General features: G+C 46.5%; 1 protein-coding gene and 1 pseudogene across 1 annotated transcript; one reads left to right on the top strand and one right to left on the bottom strand.

The window, feature by feature from the left end:
• Nucleotides 1-20,954, bottom strand: part of LOC119442162 (activating signal cointegrator 1-like) — a 40,872-nt pseudogene that overhangs the window by 14,144 nt on the left and 5,774 nt on the right.
• Nucleotides 4,313-7,208, top strand: LOC119437289 (PCNA-associated factor). The gene is made up of 3 exons (XM_037704347.2): nucleotides 4,313-4,503; nucleotides 4,591-4,677; nucleotides 6,918-7,208. Exons 1-3 carry the CDS (start codon nucleotides 4,470-4,472, stop codon nucleotides 7,091-7,093), a joined length of 297 nt encoding a protein of 98 aa, XP_037560275.1. The 5' UTR covers nucleotides 4,313-4,469; the 3' UTR covers nucleotides 7,094-7,208.

Below are 20,954 nucleotides of genomic sequence, written 5' to 3'. Positions count from 1 at the left end.
GAATATTCGATTCGAAGACCGCATCAAATAGGACACTATTTGATTCATTATTTGAAAGTTTCGAATATTCGCACACCCCTAAAATTTAAGTACACAAGCGTCTTCGCAATTCGCCCCCATTCAAATGCAGCTGCTGCAGCCAGAATTGAACCCACCGCCTTGAGCTCAGCAGCGCAACACCACAGCTGCTAAGCTATCGTGGCGGGCAAAAGATATACACAATGGCATTGTCTTTGGCACTTCCCTTAATGTTGCCTTGAACCCAAGTAGTGGGAGAAAATGGCAAGGACTACTGCCATCACGGAGCCAAATGTGATTAAATCAGTCAATAATACAGGGCCTTGAGCAATGCTTGTGTCAGTGCCTTTGTGATAGCCTTGTTTATGAAAGTACCGTGTTTTATGCATAAATGATCTCTTCCATCGTTGGCTGATGATGATCTCTTCATTGATATTCTTGTATATCTATGTTACTGCAAATGATAGTTCATTATTGTTGATCACTGCGTCTTGAAGAGGAATATATTTTGTGCAGGCCTTATTACTCAGCATACGCTATGAGACAACCTTCAGTTGGAGCAGCAATGAAGCGGCCCAGTAAAATAAATGCTGCGCTCACAGGTATTACAGTTAGTTTAGAGCATCAGCGTCATCTTATAGCACTTCTGAGTTCTGTGTCTGAGGACTTTGCTACCTGTTCAAATGTAGTTTACTCTGTACACCCTCACCCTAAATCTGACGCACCGTGAAAATACAATGTAGGTGCATGAAAAAGTTACTACAGTCGACTCTTGATAATTTGATCTCGGTTAATCAGACTTTTTACTTATTTCAAGCACACTGAGAATTCCCGGCGAGAAACCACACATTGCTATGGAAGGAAAACTTGCTCAGTTTGAATGCAAAAGCACCTCACTCCCTCATGCAAAAACATCCAAAAATCAATCTCAAAGCATTGGCGCTCTTTCACGCATGCAGCAGCTACTAAAAGCTTGAAAAGAGAAGAAATTCAAAGACAGTGCTACTGGTTCCCTAGGCGACAACGGCAACCTATCCAGCAGTGCTGATGACTACTTGCACTGTGCCCTGGGTGGTCTCTTTTGAAAATTTTGTCAGCGTCGATGATAGCGTTGAGGTTTGTGCATCATTGAGCGACGACAACATGCACAGTTCTTGTAATACTGTATTGAAGTATTGTCTGCCGTCATCAATAGGATACTTAAAGTAACGAAACATTTTTGAATTTGTTCATTAATTTGATCTTTTGGATAAATTAACGAAAACTTGCAGTCCCACAGGTGTTGAATTATCGGGGGTTGACTATATTCTCTAACAAGCAGTGCTACTTGGTGGCAATGCTCAAAATTAAACAACCAGCACATACTTACTTTAAGCATACAAATAGTTCATTCACAACAAATTTTGTCTGAGAAATCTGGATTGTCACAAATTTTTGCCTTTCCTTCCTGCTTGTCTCATGTCACATGTTTTTGTTTGCCCATTGCCAGGTGTGAATACGCAACCAAGTTTGTTGTGTTTTCATGACAGGAACATCATGTAACAAGCACTTTGCACGTAGTGCTTACCATTATTTTGGAGAAGGTTAATGCTGAAACGTGACCTCAAGCATGATACTGCACTCAGCATGCTATATTATGGTAGCACACAAATAGTTGTTATGAAGGGGTTCTGCTTTGGCAGTATATGCACAAATGACATGTAGTACACATTGACACCATAAGAATTGAAATGAGCAGTAACTCACGAGGTACAATCATATTCGAGAAGTCGGTTCTTATGCTCAATGGCGTTAGCAAGATTTTCATCAACAGTCTGGTTCATGAGCTTATTTCTAAGTTGGTGGCTCTTCTTGGAATCACGAGACAGGATCTCCTTTTCTTCATTCGTGCACACCTGCCAAAAGAATGCATGGAATTAGAAAATGAAGAGGCCAATTGCAAGTGCCAGACACAATGCTTCTTGTTGCACAGATGTGAAGTGCTTTGTGAAAGATTACTAAAAGCTGCACATGGCCTCTTACACAGGCTGTAGATTCTGCTCCTCACAGCGCATCTTCTCCAATACAATGTTTCGTCAATTAATAAGATGCTTAATGTTGACCAAGGTGCTTTTTGGCTCTTAGTTACAGCGCCTGGCTTTTACTCGGAGGAACCCCGATTTAAATTAGTAAACCTTGTAATATATATATATTACGTTTGTGTTTGTCACATCCATTAGGCACATCCTACATCTAAACATGGAGAAAGGGCCCATAACTGATCTGTCCCTGTAAAACAGTGGGCATAGCATCAGAAGAGTGTGGCATTTTGATGACTCACCAAATTGCTGCAGGTGAAGCGTGGGCCCGACCCCTCCTCTCGGCAGACGATGCGGCCGCAGTGGAGACAGTTGTTGATGAGCGCGTGGCGGTGAGCCTGACATTCGCACGGGTGTCGGCCGGGAGCAACACGACGTCGCGCAACCGTCCTTCCCGGCTGTGCACAGGTTGACGAAACGCTGCTTGTGGCACGATGCGTTCTGCGTCATGGCGATGTTCGACCGCTCCTTATCAGGAACTGCCTGTTCCGATACCTGCTGGCTACTGTTCAAGCTCGACTCCAGCTGCTCCAGATTGATCTTGCGCTGGCAGCAATACGAATACACGAATAAGTTTTGCTAAACGCAGCAAGTCAAGGTGCATGGACATTTACAACGAATTCACAAGCTCGTGTGTTCGTAAGACAACTCATCTGCACTGAATTAACGTACGCTAGTAGGATGATAAAAACTGCCTTTATAGCTGAGTCTTGCCCACAGTGGCCATAGCTCTTTGAAGGGGTGACACTGCGCCTAGAGTATTTATGCAACGCAAGAACGGCGCATTTGTTTGCATCGGCGCGCGTACGGCCACCGCTCGCTGTTCTCTTCAAGTACAGCAGAAACCGTGCACCGCTCACACGAAATGAGGAAATGTTCAAAGCATATATGAACACTTTTCATGCACATGTCACAAGCGATCACACTGAGACGAGAAGGCATGGACGTCACGGGAACATGGAAAACGGCTACAACGACCACCTAGTCGCACTGGCACGCGAAAATGCCGATGCCTGCCGTACTCGCGTGGCAACGAGCGGTGTTGTTGCTTACGATGCAGTATCGAAAGGGCCATCACTTGTTGCCTGTTTGGCATAAGAGGCAAACTGTGTTATCGGTAACTACTAAATCTGGCAGCGTAAAAATACACTCTAGTAGTTGCACTTCGTTCATGGAAGCGTCGGCGACTGCGACCGACAGCCTTCGTTCAAGAACGGTGCCTGTACCGCGGTATTAGCACTGCGCCATGTCGCCGCTTCCCACACTCTGTGTGTGCATCGTACTATGCTAAGAGTGGTTCACTTCAAATCGATAAGGTCAGTACGGACCTATATAAGCAGTTTCCTTCGTCGTACTTTCTTATCCTATATTTCAGGTCCGCCGGTAGCGGACGAACTCGTACGCTGTAGCTGCCTGAACGAGATCGACACCGCCTCAAACTTGTTGCGGAGGGCTGTAAAGGGCTGGAAATCATGCATATCAGCGTCGGAAGCACATTTCGACTCAATTTGAGCGTCAATAAATACATACACGAGCGTATTTGCGGCGATATTCACGTTGTCGGTGCGATGTTCTCACTCGGCGGCCGCTCGCACGGCGATCAGCACACTGGTTTTGTCGGCGTCGTCGGCATGAAAGCTTATCACACTACGATCACTTGCTGTCGTCGGCCGCTTCTTCGTCATACTTGTATGACAATATAGGTCTCCCACTGGCACAGTATCACAACTACAGCCGGCCGAGCGTTGGCGCCAGCGTGAGGTCGACTTCTCACTGGCATCGGTGTCGTGTCGGCACATATTGTGATTTACGGGACGTTAACCGAATATCGCTGTGAACAGCTGAAGTTTCTACCGAAACACAGCGCAAATACCGCGTCGTCAACCGGCACAGCGCCGACAATAAGTTCGCGTCCTCGACGACTATGCTGCATACGCGTGCGTCGTCAGCTGCACGAACCACCGACGCCGTACAAAACGTTTCCGGCGCTCGCCGGTAGGGTACGGCGCATGCGCACTCGGGACATGCAAATGCAAATGGTAGCAGACATCTTTCTTAGCTCTGCAGTAAATTAAAATAATTATTTATAGGTATTAATAAAGTTTGCTTATAATTAAAATGAACTATAGAAATTTTAAGTCCTCATAGTTACAATTTTTGTTTACAACAGAAGTTAAAAAAGAAACATGCAGAATAGTTGTACGTCAAAACGCGCGCAAAGTTTCGCTACGGTAGTTTCGCGCTACTTTCGGCGCGGGCGATCGCGGTAGGGATAACGCTATTCAGCGTTGAGCGCTTTCCTGCGGTAAAAATTTCGAGGGAGGCTTTGTGCCACTCACAGGCATTACCAAGCGTTAACGCAACGCAGTAGCCATGGTGCGAACGAAGGCCGACGTTGCCAGCCGAGGTAAGTATGAACACCGTGAACAAGCTGGTTGCACTGTTCACAGATAAGGTGGTTTTCGGACAACAGCGTATCATATCTCTTCCGCAGCTGTTGGTGCGAAGTCCTTCAGGAAAACTTTGAGCAGTCCCGGAGCTGCCAGTTCCAGCACACCGAGTTCTCGAAAGACTAAAGGAGGTATGTGGCGCGATATGCGGCTGAAAAGCGTAGCAGTGCATTGCTGGGTTGATGAGTACGAGAGAAGTCGTGTGGACGTTTGAGCGCCGTCATATTTTCTCGCCGAGTTGTTTTCGGCATTTAAATTAATGTTGGTAATAGTTGCATGAGCACTGATGAAATACAGGTGCGCTCCTTCGGTTTATGTGGCGCGGTTTCTGCCTGTGGTCTGCCATATCCAGTGGCCATGTTATAAAAGAATACTTTTCCTTCGATTCTATTCGTTCATCACCTGTGACAGCGAGTGGCCGGTAACGGAGACTTAGTGTCATGCAAACCAGCGATGGCAGGTCAAAAAGAACGAAAATTTCAAATCGTTACATAATACAGCCCCGGCTCACTGGTCGAGATTTACGGTCATTTCAGCAGGTTACGTGGCACTTTTTATTTCTGCCCAGCGGGAATAAAATCATGGGGCACCTACAGAAAGGCCACACACAACTTTTAGTCGTATAATTGCTGCCAATCGTACCTTGTTGCCATCGAACTACATGCCTGCATCAAGACCATCCTCACCGTTATGGTGAGGATGGTCTTGAGGATACCAGCAAGATCCGTCAAGATACAGCTAAAGACGTCACATGTCTCATCAACGACAGCGGCTGAACTGGTAGCCCTCTGTGCGGCTCATTTCATTCTGGAGGAACCACCCCATCCATGGTCAATCTTGTGTGACTCCAAGGCAGCCCTCCAGAGTTTACTCTCAGTACCGCGCCATGGATCACATGAGCAGCTCGTCGCAGAGATCAGACAAGTACACCATCGCATAGTTGATGAAGGGTATGATATATCAGTGGTTGCCTAGTCACTGTGGCATACATGGCAATGATCGAGCGGACGCAGCGGCCTGATATGCTCATGACGGTGTCAACTGCGTTGCCATTCCTCTTTCGAGAGCCAACGCAGCGAAAAAACTTTCTGCGCTTGCGCGTGAGCTAACATTGATGCAGTGGAATTCATCTGATTTCACAAATGCACGCCTTCATGCCCTGGACCCTAATTTACAGCTCCGTATTCCGTTCAACCTTCCACGACAGGACTGCACGCTTCTAGTCCGTCTATGGCTTGGAGTAGCATTTTCAGATGCGTACTCCTTTCTTATCGGAATGGCCAATAGCCCACTTTGTGAATTCTGCGGGTGCAACGAAACAATCGCACACCTTCTTTGTGAGTGCCCTCGTTTCAACCCGCAGAGCAGCACTCTCAGCGATGATAGATCAACTGCACAACCGCCCAATAACAGAAAAGAACATCCTTCGAAACTGGCCTACACAAACAAAAGCGCAAGCCGCCCCGAACGCACTGCTGCGTTACTTAAGACACCGGACTCAGTGACAAATTGTGACTGCACTGTGTTACGTAAGATGGAACGTTGACACTATGCAACACGAGAACGCTTTCGCAGACTGCGTGACGGTGCCCACAGAGACAGTTCTGTTTTGTGTGTGATTTTCTTTTACTTCCTTCGTTTTTTTTATTTTAACATATTTTTTCTCTCTCCTTTCGCATCCCTTTACCCCTCCCCCAGTACAGGGTAGCCAAGCGGAGATAACCTCTGGTTAGCCTCATTGTCTTTCCTTTACCTTTTTTCTCTCTCTGTCCAACGATCACTGCTTATGAGCGTTTCATCCCATTTAGTTCTAGTAGCATTGCATTCGTGGGATACTTCACACTTTCCAGTCTGTCTGTCTCCAACAGTTTTTCCTCAAACTTGGGTAGTACATGGTTTAATAAGTTGCGTCGTATATATTCAGTCTAACGCCTATATTCAACAGACGCGCCGACTTCGTGGCGGTGTGAATGGCACCGGTTACGGTATTACATAGTTGTAAACACCAGAGCCTATATGAAACAGCCCGATTGTGAAATTTGTTGCATCGCAGCCCTGTTAACTTATCAGTAACGTTGCCGTTGTACCACTTGGCATCTGAAAATTATAGACAGTGTCCTACATAATATTCAGTGACTTTTGCATTAAATGCTCTTTACCACTTTTGGAAATAGGAATTTGGCAAGAATCTGCGCTGAATAGTGATCTTTTGGTTATCAGTGTGCACAGCGGCTGTTTAAAAATTTTGTTCAGCCACGTACATCTGCCTGACAAGGCTGTTGTTCACATCACAATCAACCTGTTCTTGCTCGCACAAGTAGGTGCTTTGAACAGCAATGCTTCACTAATCCAAATTTTGTCAAAATTTCAGATAAGTATGGCGGTGGCAACCCTTACTGCCCACGGCCAACTCCACCCTGGCAGAAAGAAATTTCAAGGTTCCTCGTGAAGACAAGTGCCTCCGAAGATGAGAATGGACAGCAGCCATCTGAAACGGCAACTGGTTCTGATGCATCTGACAGCAGCGCAAGTGGCAGCTCATTTTAGTAGTTGCTGCTCTCTTGTTTTGTCTTACCGACTGTTATCCTGCAAGTCATTTCACCATATGTGCTGTATGTATATGCTTTGCAACGTATTGTGAATAAAGAACACTAGAGGCATCTGCAACATTCTACATGCTTTCAGTTTATTCTCTTACCACTCACACAAAGCATAAACGGCCTGGAGTGACTGAAGTTCACTAAACTATTCTCATAAGAGAAGGATGGGAGGGGGAGGGAATGCATTTCACTTAAAATTTAAATGAAATAGAAAATCTTGTTCAGAATGCAAAAAGAAACAAGCTTTCTGCCACACACTGATTATCACAACAGCTTGCATTTGTGTGTATGTATACAAAGTTCAACTTCAGTGCAAGGCTGTCTGTGTAGCATAATTGATGCAGACCATTGAGAAGGGGTTTCAGAAAAACTTTTTTTGATCTGGCTTCCATCTCGCATGAACTTCTCATGCCCAAGCAAACTTTCCCTTCCATTACATCTTTGGCTTGCATTTCTATTACCTCCCTTGTAGATCACACTGACTCGGACTAATTTCATGTCATCAGAAAAGAACCAGAGGTCAGCATGGCGTTACAAATATGCGCCAGGGGACAGGCGATAATATCGGCGATTTGCTTAACTGGCCTTGTCATTATGTTGTCTACGCTAGGGGTGCATTTGAGTTTGAGAATGTATAATATTAAACATTTCATTTTGAAATAATAAAAACTCGTTACAATCGAGTAAATACGGTACACAGGCCAAAATTTACGCAAGTAAGCTTCTCTATGGTGCCACCACGCCTCTTACTTTAGTGCACTATGGAAAGTAGTTTCCCACCGCAGGTTATAACAACTATTCCGTCATTTCTTTACAGAGTGATTGCATATAAATGTACAGTGCTCACGGATTGAAACACGACAATTTAGGCTTAACCAATGCGCATACTTTTGTTTCTACCATCGGTAGTTTGTGTGACATCGGCACAATCCCGACTCGTACGCTTACATCAGAGTCCGCGTCCTCTTTCGTGACCTGAGGTTCCATTCTGGACACGCATGGCCATAGAGTTTCTAAATAAATACCCTAGAGGGAAAAGTGGCGCTAGTGTCTACGGGGGCTCTCCTGAACGTCGCCTCAACTTACATGGGAATGATGGGAAGTACAGGCTTCGGATTGACTTCTGTCTTGAAACTGGTGGCGTTTGCTTGCGGCGCAGTAAAAGAAGCTGTATTAAAACATTTTCGTGCAAGATTTAATTTTATTTATGTTGTGTTTTATATAATGCACAATACATTGTATAAAGTTTGTATGACTTTGAGAGTGAAGCACGGTTTACCACCAGGGTATGCATCGTTCTGCAATTCTGTTCCTGATTTAGCGCCATTGAATAATTAATTATTTAGTTTCACAACAGCAATAACAACCGTGCATGTGCTTATATAAAAAATACTCATCAAATATTTATCGAAATAAAAATTTTGTATTATGAGAAAATTGTTGCGCCTTTGAGAGAAATGCTACAAGTGTCGTCTGCTACGATGCCTGCTCACTGCGAACGCGGGAAAAGTGAACTTTTTTCGCAGACGCTACGCACTTGCGAACTCTCTCGCTCTTTCGAAAGGCTGCATCAGCTGTCACGATTGCTGAACGTCTTCGAGTACTTTTAAACACATCTGCTGCAGTGCTAGCTGGGACGTTTGTGGCCTCTTATGAGCATGCTTCACTATATTTCCACCAGGTCACGAGCTGCGGCGAGCGCGAGCCAGTATTCAGGCAAGGGGAGAAGAAGGAGAGGTTTTTCGTTTTTGGGGTCAGCCATTTTCCTGGCTAGTGCTCGTCTCTGCCGGTGCAGTACTTCTTGCTCTGAAGGCCTTCTGTTGCACCTGACAAACTGGTGGAGGTGCGGGGTAGTCCCAGCAAATGTCCTACATGCCTCCTGGTAGCCCTGTGCCTACAGTGACAGCACCTGTTCACCGGGCCAGCCGAAGAGTCCGAGGATTGCCCCCTGAGCTTGGACCTCTTCCCGAGACTACATCAGCGACGCACCAAAGCGGTATGGAAGGCACTACTACTGCTGCTCACTATACGCTACAGAAAATGCCAAAAGTCTTCCATGGTTCCATCCTTGAGGACGTCGAAGACTGGTTGGCTCAGTTCGAACGCGTCGCTGATTTCAATGGGTGGACCGATGCGAACAAGCTGAAGAATGTGTACTTTAGCCTGGAGGATGGCGCTCGCACCTGGTACGAGAACCGCGAACCCTTCTCGTTGTGGAGCGACTTTTGTCGTCATCTGCGGGCAAGTTACGCCAATGCTGATCGCTGTAAACGCGCCGAGCGGGCCATTCAGTTGTGCATCCAAATGCCCAACGAAAGTGTGATGATGTACGTTGAGGACATGACGCGCCTCTTTCGTCGAGCTGACCCGGACATGGCAGAAGATGGGAAGCTCCGCCACTTAATGCGAGGGGTTAAGGAGCAGCTTTTCGCTGGCCTTGTTCGGAGTCCCCCGACGACTGTGGCCGAGTTCTTAACGGAAGCCACGACAATGGCAAAAGTGCTTCAGCAGCGGTCAGCAGTGTACGACTGGCAAATCAGCGTCGCATCATCGATGGATCAGATGGGATCTGCCGGAGGTAGCATCAACATCGACTCCCCCTATGACCTCATCGATCAGTGGTACGCGACGAGCTCACACCACCTGTACCTGTGCTCACACCACCTGTGCTGGAGGTCACACCACCTGTGCCGAAGGAGCTTCAGCACGCATCATACGCGGAAGCTGCAAGCCGGTATATTCCTGCTTCTCCGCGATTCGTGCGCCCCACGCCTCACGATACACTTCCATCAGTGCAACCGATCCAGCACTTGGAGAACCGCCAACCGCTTCAAAGAAAATCGGACGTCTGGCGCACACCGGACAGGCGACTGCTGTGCTATCACTGTGGCGAAGCCGGACATGTATACCGTGAATGCCCGTATCGCCGCCTTGGACTTCAGGGTTTTGCCGTCGACTCTCCAAGGACAAGATTAGGCGAAACACCAAGAGCCATTGAGGAATACCTGTCTCAACAGCGCATGCCACTGCCCTTGCGACGGCAGTCACGGTCACGGTCGCCGAGACGATTTCCCCCAAATTCCCGGAGCTCCCCAGTGGTGGCGCAGGGGTGTTCGCCAAGCCCTAGCGGGAAAACTAAAGACAGCGACCTTCGGGGGCGAGGCCGCTGATCATCGACGCAAGCAAGGCCTCCCAGCGACGCGACCAGGTACCGGCAGTGATTCGACAACAACTGAACTCGGAAGCCGACTGTCTTTGGATATACCTGTGGTGCTCGACGGTCACCATGAAGTCAGTGCGTTATTGGACACAGGGGCTGATTACTCGATCGTGAGCCGGAAACTAGCGATACACCTGAAGAAAGTAGTTACGCCTTGGTACGGAACACAAATTCGTACTGCCGGCGGACATGTAGTCACCCCACTTGGTATATGCACACTCCGAGTTAGCATTCGTGGACGTACGTTTCTCTCCAGTTGCCTTGTACTTCGCAAATGTTCCCGAGACATCATCCTGGGAATCGACTTTCTACGGGAATACGGCGCTATTATCGACCTGCAGGAGCGCACCGTGACCTTCTCGACAGAGAGAGCAGCAGACAAAACCGAATACAGCCATCTCAGCACGTTTCGCGTTTCCGCCAACAACGTCACGTTACCCCCGCGTTCGAGTGTCCTCATTGATGTTGTGTGTGACAAGTTACGGGACGGTGAGGCAGTCGCTGAAGGCAACATGTCGCTCTTGCTCACACTAGGTCTCTGCGCCGCTCGCAGCCTCGTCACGCTTCGTGACAGACGTTCTACGCTGCTTGTGACGAATTTTAGTAATGAGTACCGTCACCTTTTTCGTCACACTGCCATCGCTCTCGCCTACCCCATAACAGAGATTGCTGAATGTTTTACGTCGGCATCACTGGACAATGCTCTCCAATAGACACCGGGGGCTGCGACGGCATTACTAGGCAAAGTAGACATTAATTTGACTCTACCGGAGGAACAACAAATAGCGCTGCACGAATTGCTGCTTCAATTCCAAGAATGTTTTGCCTCGTCCTCTAAGGTGCGTCAGACGCCGATCACGAAACACTGAATCATTACGTATACCGATGTCTCGCCCATAAAACAACAGCCTTACCGAGTTTCGGCCAAAGAATGGGACGCGATACATACGCAAGTCGAAGAGATGCTTCAAGACGATGTTATACAGCCTTTCAAAAGTCCCTGGTCATCGCCGGTCGTCCTCGTGTAGAAGAAGGACGGAACGCTACGTTTCTGCGTTGACTACAGGCAGCTAAACAGCGTGACTAAAAAAGACGTTTATCCACTGCCCTGCATCGATGATTCACTCGACAGACTGCGACGCGCCAAGTATTTTTCATCTATAGACTTGAAAAACGGATACTGGCAGATTGAAGTTGATGAACGAGATCGCGAGAAAACTGCCTTTGTTACACCGGATGGCCTGTATGAATTCAAAGTGCTCCCTTTCGGCTTGTGTTCTGCACCTGCGACATTCCAAAGAATGATGGACACTGTTCTCACCGGCTTGAAGTGGCATACTTGCCTCGTTTATCTTGATGACCTCGTCGTATTTTCGGCGACCTTTGAGGAACACCTGAATCGTCTGAAGACTGCTGGATGCTCTCCGCGCCGCTAACCTCATGCTGAAGCCAGAGAAATGCCACTTCAGGTATAAAGAACTTAAGTTTCTCGGCCATGTTGTGAGCGCGGATGGCGTTCGACCTGACCCTGACAAGACCACCGCCATAGCCTCGTTTCCTGTTCCTCGTGACAAGAAAGCGGTCCATCGCTTTCTGGGGCTCTGCGCATACTATCGCCACTTCATCGCCAATTTTTCTAGGATTGCCGAACTTCTGACTCGCCTCACACGAGAAGATGTAGCATTTGTCTGGAATGAAGAGCAGGACGCGGCTTTCACCGAGCTACGGGAGCGTTTGCAGACACCACCAGTTCTTGCTCACTTTGACCAGGACGCTGATACTGAAGTCCATACCGACGCCAGCAACGTAGGTCTTGGCGCCATCCTGGTCCAACACCAAGAGGGAACAGAGCGCGTGATAGCTTACGCCAGCCGTACTCTTTCACGCGCAGAAGCAAACTATTCCACCTCAGAGAAAGAGTGCATTGCAGTGGTATGGGTGACCATGAAGTTTCGGCCTTACCTCAACGGTCGCCCCTTCAAAGTAGTGACCGACCACCAGTGGCACACCGACGGGGGGGGGGGGATTCGGGGTTTGGAACCCCCCCCCTTTTGTTTAACTCCTTTTCTTTCCTTACGTATTTGAGTACTGCAACTAAGATGTAAGACGCGCAATCGTCTGCACACTCGCAAAAAGCGCATTTTTTTAACAATTTCCCATGAAGAAATCGAAATTAGTGCTGTTTAGATGGTATTGGCAAACTTTCAACCCCTCCCTGGCAGAGATCCTGGGTGCGCTACTGCCGACCACCATTCATTGTGCTGGTTGACCAATATACGAGACCCCGCTGGATGACTCGCACGATGGAGCACGCTGCTACAATCTTCGCCATCGCCAAGTGGAATACCACCCGGGCGATCAAGTTTGGGTGTGGACGCCGGTGCGCTGCCAGGGGTTGTCCGAGAAACTGCTCAGTCGCTACTTTGGACCTTACAAAGTGCTGCGTCGCGTTAGGGACGTGAACTACGAGGTTCTCCCGCATAGTGCCATATCGCCCCAGCGTCGAAGGCCCCACTCGGAGATTGTGCACGTTGTATTACTCAAACCTTATTTCGCACGATAGTGCAACAGCGTCTCAACTTTATGACGTACTTTATTTTTCTCTCCCTCACCCTCCACTTGTGCATAATTTATGTTCGTTCCCTCTTTTTTCTTTCCCTCTACCTACGTCAAGTAGCGCCAGCATTGGGACGATGCCTGTTTTTTTCACAGGGGGCAAATGCCAACAGGTCACGAGCTGCAGCGAGCACGAGCCAGCATTCAGGCAAGGGGAGAAGAAGAAGAGGTTTTTCGTTTTTGGGGTCGGCTACAACAACAACAACAGCCATCTTCCTGGCCAGTGCTCGTCTCTGCCAGTGCAGTACTTCTTGCTCTGAAAGCCTTCTGTTGCACGTGACAATATTTTATGTTGACGTACCGCTTTTTCTGAAGCGCGCGCCAGCAGCTGTTATGTCGTGGCTTTGCACTTACCCGTTTCGCAACAGCAGACTACAGCCAGGAAGCAGCAACCTTTCCTACCACAAGTAAGTTTGTGTTCTCAAATGTCCTGAAACAACTATTTCAATGAGCACATAAACGAGTAATGTGTAAGGAAACCCTCAATCAAATTTGATTGTCAAGTCAGTAGAAGAGCAACTATGTAGCAAACAAAATGCTTTATGCAAGCAGTCAGCAGTGTTTCCATTGCACTATTGACCACACAAAGAGCGACTGAACGAAAGTTGTTAGGTGCAATGGTAAGAGTCGGGAAGAGAGCAGTGTGGATCAGAGAGGAAATGGGGAAAGCCGATATTCCGTTTGATATTAAGAGAGAGAAAAAAAGGAACTGGGCAGGCCATGTAATGCATAGGGCATATAACTGTTGGACTATTAGAGTTACCGAATGGGGTGCCAAGCGAAGGGATGCGCAGTCGAGGTCGGCAGAAAATTTGGTGAGGTGATGAAATTAAGAAATTTGCGTACGCAAGTTGGAATCAGCTAGTGCAAGACTGGGGTAATTGGAAATCACTAGGAGAGGCCCTCGTCCTGCACTGTACATATAAATAGGCTGGTGGTGATGATGACGACTGACCACTTTCTACACTTCTTGTGTTGCATAAACAGGTTTCCATTTGACAATCCCATCCTCCTGCAAAAATGGCTTCAAGCCATGGGTCTGAGAGGCTTTGCTCCAACCAGACGTCACGCTCTGTGCTCTGCCCACTTCGAGTAATCGAACTTTTGGGGTGGTCTACAACGACGCCGACTGTGTGAAGGGGCAGTGCCGACTTGGTTTCAACCAGTGACAACACAAGGGTAGAAGTATGTCTGTTTATTTCATTTCAACTTTCAATTTATTTTCACTGCATACCAGGGAAGAGAAAGGTGTAGCAGATCCCAAAACGTCAGTCTCCCTCAGGTCCTAAAGAAACATGGAAAGAAATTCACAAAGATTATTAGCAGCAGCGAAGAGCAAAACTGACAAGAAAGAGTAAAATTTATGAATATATGTTGCACAATATAAATGTTCTAGCAAAACATGGCAGTCCCCTCGAGTTCACAGTAACGATTTCACATTATGTTTTTGTCTCGAACTCACTATGTTCAAGCGAATGAACTTATCAGGGAAGAAACTGCCTGATGGGATCAAGAATACTGAAGAGTACTGACACAATTTTTGTCCCCTTTTCTTTCTTTGTATGTCTATTCCAATCTAATAACCAAGGTATAAAGCTTCAACCCCTCAGGCACACAACCAAAAATTATAGGTTCCTTTGACTTGAACACTTGCAAACACATGCCAAATGACATGTGCCTTCATACGACTGGTAACTTCACAGGAACAGCATGTGTAACCTTGTGGGATGTGAAGCTAGTGATGCGTGTGCCAATCACCAGATGAAGCATACACTGAGGCCGCACTGCCAAATTACCCCATCCCAGCCATCTCACATGAACCATATTCACGTTCTGAAGAAAGTGAGGGGGATGCTTTAGGTTGCAAAAGAAGTGATGGCACAGAAGCGTATAATGCTGGCTCACTGCATACATGCTGCCCCGCAGGACGAGAAGGCTGGCCTAACTTCAAAGGGCAGAGATCCTGTAATTCCTGTGATGTCACTTTTGGCGCATACTGCTCTTGGGATGTTTTGAAACATTCGTATAAAAGGCAGATATAAATCATTCTTGTGCACAGTATGAGTTGAAGTTTCGTATCACGATTACTGGGTCAAATGGCATCTGACTTTTAAAAAAGTTATTTTTATAACATAATATTAGGTGAGAACTAAATTTAGCTAAGAACTATTTATAGTTGGGGAATTCAAATACAAGGACTGTTAAGAAAAGGCTTCTGGCTAATATATACAACCAGGGGCCGTATTCTGAAACGTTCCACTTCGGCGATAGTTCGCCTTTCACCCTCAGGCACGCGCTGATTGGCTGGTTGAGCAAAATTGAATGAGGTCAGGCTCAACAAGCCAATCACCTCATCCAATTTTACAGAAACAGCCAATGAGCGAGAGCCTGAAGGTGAAAGGTGAACTATCACTGAAGTGGAACGTTTTCAAAATGCGTCCCCAGAAAAACATTTCCTTAAGGAAGAGCTAGGGCTAAGTATCATACTAATATAGTATGCAACTACAAACACAAACATGTAAATAGGAGCATTTCTAAAGCACATTGTAAAATTGTAAGTTGTAAAACAACATATTGAAGGCTTATTTGTTGAACTCATTAATCTGTAGTGATGTGAGCTCATTAAAACAAGGAAGCATTAGCTTCAGTATTGTAGAAAATCCTAATTTGTATGGCCGATTTTATAGGTGCTGCAATCAGACTTCTACACATCACAGAAAAACAAAATTATAATTAAATCAAAATTGTAATTGCCTACAGTGACCAATTACTGCCCTACAAAAACATTAAGTAACTACAGAAACTAATACATCTTACTTTACCAATATTTTCCTCCAAAAATACACTAAAAAGAACAAGCTGGCCTCGCTGTTTCAGTGCGTCCACTGAAACCCTTCACACGCGGATGATCTTCAGTAACACAATCTTTTATATTGCTATACTACACTACACTATTGTTATATGCTTTTTAAAATTGTCTTTTGTCTTCTACCCTCGGATTTCTTGTGAAGGCATCAGCAGCAACACTTGAAGCTCACTCGATGTGTTCACTGGAAGGATGGGCAACGTTGTAATCAACCAACACGTTGTGCACAAGATTTTGGTTGCTCAATGCTGTGTTGCTCGCATCTAGGTCTTCTATGAAGTGTACACTATGACATAGTAGCCGGGCCTCAAATAAGGTGCTCCCGGTAGGGCTGGTGAAAAACTGAAAAATTGTGTATAGGCGATTCCCGGAATAAACATTAGACGTAGACAATTGTATGGCTCTCGAGCCATAGAATTGCTGTTTGAATTAGTGAGGCAACATTTGGTGGACCTCCTTCCAGCACCCTTCACTCCGTAGCCACATAGACTCAAATGACTAATTTGAACGGACACCAGGAAATCTTTAGGTTGCTTGAAAAGGTGGCCAAATATGTAATTTAAAATAAAGTCGCACAATGTTTAGACCTAAAAATACTGCTTGTAGATTACAATTGCAAATATAGATGTATATTGTTACGGATGAGGCGTGTTTATTTACAGGTGATGGATGAGAGTCTAGGAAAACAGTTACAATATTATCAGACATACAGAAACATGGGTGTTCAATGGACAAAAAAACTTTCATTTATGTCACAGAAGTCTATACAGTTAACTGAGCAAAGAATAATTGAGCAGCAGTTTTTAACACCTCAGAGTCACACCTAAGAGATAGAGAATGCTATTATAAATTACTTGTTACAGTTTGTTTTGAAACTAGTGTAACTGGTTACATGTGACTAGGTTACTGAAAAATGTCTCTGAGATATAGCGAGCATTACCAAGCAAACAGAATAGTTAGTGAATTACAAAACCACCAGAAAATAGAATTTATTATGAGCAATTGGTTATGTACAAGTCTGGCTACAATGGGGCTAAATGCACATGGTGAGTGCTATCCTTTCAGGAGATGCCGTAATTAAAAGGAGTGTGAGTGAACCCGTAACAATGCAATAGAAGGATTTTAAAATAAATGCATAAGCCATGCAGTCTGCTGATTTCATCAGTAAGGCTATTATTTTACTAAAGTTCAACTCTCCATAAAGGTCAGAGGTGTATTGACAAACATCTGTCTTTCAGCTCGTGCAGGTGCTACCAGTCGACAACACTGCTGCTGAAGAGGCCCCAACACTAGTGCCTGCAACGACACTCAGACACCAAGCGAGCATGCAGAGGTGAGCATGAAATGTAAGGAAGGTGACGAGTGAGCTGATGCGAAATCTATGCTGATGCAGGTGCAAGGCATTCCATCAGAAGGCTGCAGGCAGGCTAGGGATGAGCTAGGTACAAGTGAAGACTGTGCATCCCCCCAGGGGTATCCGAATCGACCGACTGTCAAAACCCTTCACCACCTGGACCACACATACTCTTCAAAAGAAAGCCCTAGAAGCAAGGCAAAGCGGCTGGAAAGGTCCCTCAAGGAAGCCAGAAAAAGAATAAAAGTGCTTGAAGCAAAAACAAACCGACACAGTGAGCGAAGCCGTACCCTGCAGAACGCAATTGATGAAATGAGGAACAAGTCACTGATTACAGAAGAGGCACAGACAAAACTGGAACAATTTGGAAACCTGCCAGTCGAAATACTTAATAATGGGCGCAAAAATGCCACAGAGCAGCCTCGAGGCAGGAGGTACAGTATATAAATGAAAAAAATGTCACAGTTTCGCCCTAAGGGCGAAGCAATGAATGCGATAGCAACACAGCAATGTCATACGAAGTAAGGTGAGCGGCTTTGGTAGCAACAACACGCAGAACTGTTGTCGACGCCATCGGCGTTTTGCCCGCGTTAGCTCAAAATGCGTGCGGCGTTGGTGACTGTTGCTGGAGCCTCTGATATAAATAGGCACTTGGTGCCGCAGCTAAACGTCGCCTCCCTTCCCTCCCCCTCCCCCACGGCCTCTCGCGCGTCTGAAGAAGGCGCGTTTGCTCTACATATATGGTGATTGTAAAGGAGAAAAGAGACGCCTACTTCTGCAGCCCTTAAGCGAGCATGGCGCAGAACGCGCGTTTGTTCTCCGCCGTGCGTTCACTCCCCGTGAAAGACGCGCCCCTCGCGCCCTTTCACTCGCACATACAGCGTTCGGCGCGCGGCGACGATTTCATCTCCAAATGACGTCATACGGAACCTCACGGCGACGGCGACGCCGACGGCAGAAATCTGGTTTTGAGTGTCCATATAATTGCTATCGCAATAAAAAATACCACGACATTACATTATTACTCCCCTCGAGCATATGACTATGAAAGTTCTTTGTTTGCCATGCCTAGCGTGCAATCTATACGGTAGTGGCTCAGAGTTGTTGGAGGCTGGCCTGGCTTCACAGCTGAGGTGCTAACAGCACTCAAAGAGCAGCACAAAAACGACACACCATGAGAGCGCCTGTGCTCCATCCTTCTTGATGGAATGAGCATCAAGAAGGCATGCGAACTGGACCTTTCAAGTGGGCGACTGATACGGTTTGTAGATGTAGGAAACGGTCAGGAACCTCACGATGCAGACAACATCCCCCTTGCTACACAGGCACTGGTATTCATGGTGGTAGGGTTGGCAGCGCCATGGAAGATGCCCTTCGGATATTTCCTGAACGCTGGACTTTCAGGAGAAGTTATGAAGAACTTGCTCCTCGAAGCCGTCCACTGCATACAAGAATGTGGACTCAAGGTGACTGCAATTGTGTGCGACTGCCTTATGGCCAACGTGGCAATGGTGAAGCTTCTTTGGTGCCGCGTGCATGAGCTCACATTTGAAAACCTAAGGACATCATTCCCAAACCCACAGGATGAACAAGAAGAAATTTTCGTAATGTTTGACGCATGCCATGCACTCAAACTACTGCGGAACCTTTTGGGTGACAAGAACATTCTTTTGAGTGAAACATATGGGGTAAGTGTTACATTTCATGAATAATAATAACGCTTATGGGCCATAATGTGACAGTGCTACTGTAATAGAGGAATTAAAGGCATGGAAGCGCATAGGCATCTCATTTCAAAGCAAACAGGTTAGCTATGAATTGAACACAAAATGGATGTAGAATTCTTACACCTCATGATCAGGACCATCAGCAAATTCTCCTATGCTAAAGCTTTAAGCATCTTGTACAAAAGCAGCCTATTTTAGACGCGAAGCAACTTATGGCGGGCGCTTTGTCTGTCCCTCCCGTGGCGTCCCACACCCCCACAGCGCATCCCCTCCCCCTCTCTCTCCTCTCCTACGCTCCCCCCTTTCTCTCCTCTAGAAATCCGGAGCGGCGTGCACGACAGGTGGTGTGACAGCTGCATGCTCCGCTGGGGGCGCCACGGTAGTTCTGCGGTATGAAAATTATGGAGCGCGCGCGCCTCATTCTCTCTCCTGTGAAGCGCCGCGATGAGCGCTCGGGCCACTGCAGCGAAACCATCTCCCGCTTAAGCTAACCATCTCCCCACTGCTTTGCATCCACACATGGTTCCCTTTAGCGGGAGATGGAGTAATTTTTTTCCGATCGACACATTTGAAATAATAACTCTCCCATGTGCAAAGAAGTAAGTCCTTTCATTTTAGCTGGAAATTAAACAAGCAGACAGTACTTGTACAAGAACTCACAATGTGGGATTAGCAAAATACCGTACGCACTCGGGTAAGGGCTGCACTCTGAACTTGTCAGCGAAAAATTTGGAGAAAAAAATTTCCAACAAAGATGTAATCACATTTGGTACCCTTCTTCTTCTTCTTTCTGGGGTTTTACGTGCCAAAACCAGTTCTGATTATGAGGCACGCCGTAGTGGAGGGCTCCGGATTAATTTTGACCACCTGGGGTTCTTTAACGTGCGCTACAACGCAAGCACACGGGCGTTTCTGCATTTCGCCTCCATCGAAATGCGGCCGGCGCGGCCGGGATTCGATCCCGCGACCTCGGGCTCAGCAGTGCAACGCCTTAGCTGACTGAGCCACCCCGGTACCCGATATCGTGCACGTGCATCGGTGAATTTTTTTCTTCCTGCGTACTTGCACGTGCTGCTACTACATGGCGAGGGCCAGGGTGTGCACAAGTCGCTAGCTGCGCTGGCACCATTTTGACCAAAAGGTGCATTCCTGTGTAAGAGCCGCATCTCATCAAAATTGTGAAGGGAAAAAAAATGCAGCCCTTACACAAGCATATACGGTACATATGTAACTAAAAGCTTGTTTAATTTAGGCAACGTGAGGCAAGAGCAACTTTCAGGCCAAACAACGCTCAATTAGGGCACACCAACTCAGTGAAAATCCTGAAGGTAAAATAATTTCCAAGATATCTGTCCCCTCAAAGTGCAATGAAATACATACATAGCAGTAAAAGTTTGTTCTACCCTGCAATGCATGAGGCAGGCTTTGCGGAAAACAAGTGAAATGTTAATGTCTCTTGTAGCACATTTTATTAAGGGAAGGATACTTTGAAGCTACAGAAAGTTTATGGATCTGTACTGTTGACTGCATCACTACACTGCTTTAATTCTACAATCGCAGTGTGTACCCTAAAAGGATCAAACCAGAGTCAATTAATTTACATCAACTTTGACACTTATGCATTAACCTCGCCATTTGCCATGCATGTCATATATCCATCGCATCAAGTAGTCTATCCAGAGAGGTGGAACTTCACCATCCTCGAAACAAACCTTTCACGAAAGAAAATAAAAATAAAGGTATTACACCATGTACACATAGGGGGCAAAAGATTGTCAGTAGTTATCATATCTTAGCTCATGTGCAGGCCTGAGGTGCTCCTTCATTTTATCAATATCAATCCATTTTAGCCTGTCTTTGTCTACATGATTCTGGCCCACAGCGACTGCTACAACTCTGTAGTGTCGTGGCTGGGCAACTTAATTGTACCTTGTTTCCACACGCACTAATTGTGCTGTGTTTATGATGATGTTTATTGTCTTCCCAATGGCTTCTATTTTTTATTATTTGTTGTCAATGGGTTGT

This window comes from Dermacentor silvarum, chromosome 1 (genome assembly GCF_013339745.2).
Source record: "Dermacentor silvarum isolate Dsil-2018 chromosome 1, BIME_Dsil_1.4, whole genome shotgun sequence".
In the NCBI taxonomy this organism is placed as follows: domain Eukaryota; kingdom Metazoa; phylum Arthropoda; class Arachnida; order Ixodida; family Ixodidae; genus Dermacentor; species Dermacentor silvarum.
Note: the sequence above shows the minus strand (reverse complement) of the source record. Positions and strands in the feature narration are given on the sequence as shown.

Coding starts and splice junctions, on each gene's coding strand:
- LOC119437289 (XM_037704347.2), top strand. CDS start 4,470: ATGGTGCGAACGAAGGCCGACGTTGCCAGCCGAG. Junction 4,504..4,590: donor GGCCGACGTTGCCAGCCGAG/GTAAGTATGAAC, acceptor TCTCTTCCGCAG/CTGTTGGTGCGAAGTCCTTC. Junction 4,678..6,917: donor TTCTCGAAAGACTAAAGGAG/GTATGTGGCGCG, acceptor TCAAAATTTCAG/ATAAGTATGGCGGTGGCAAC.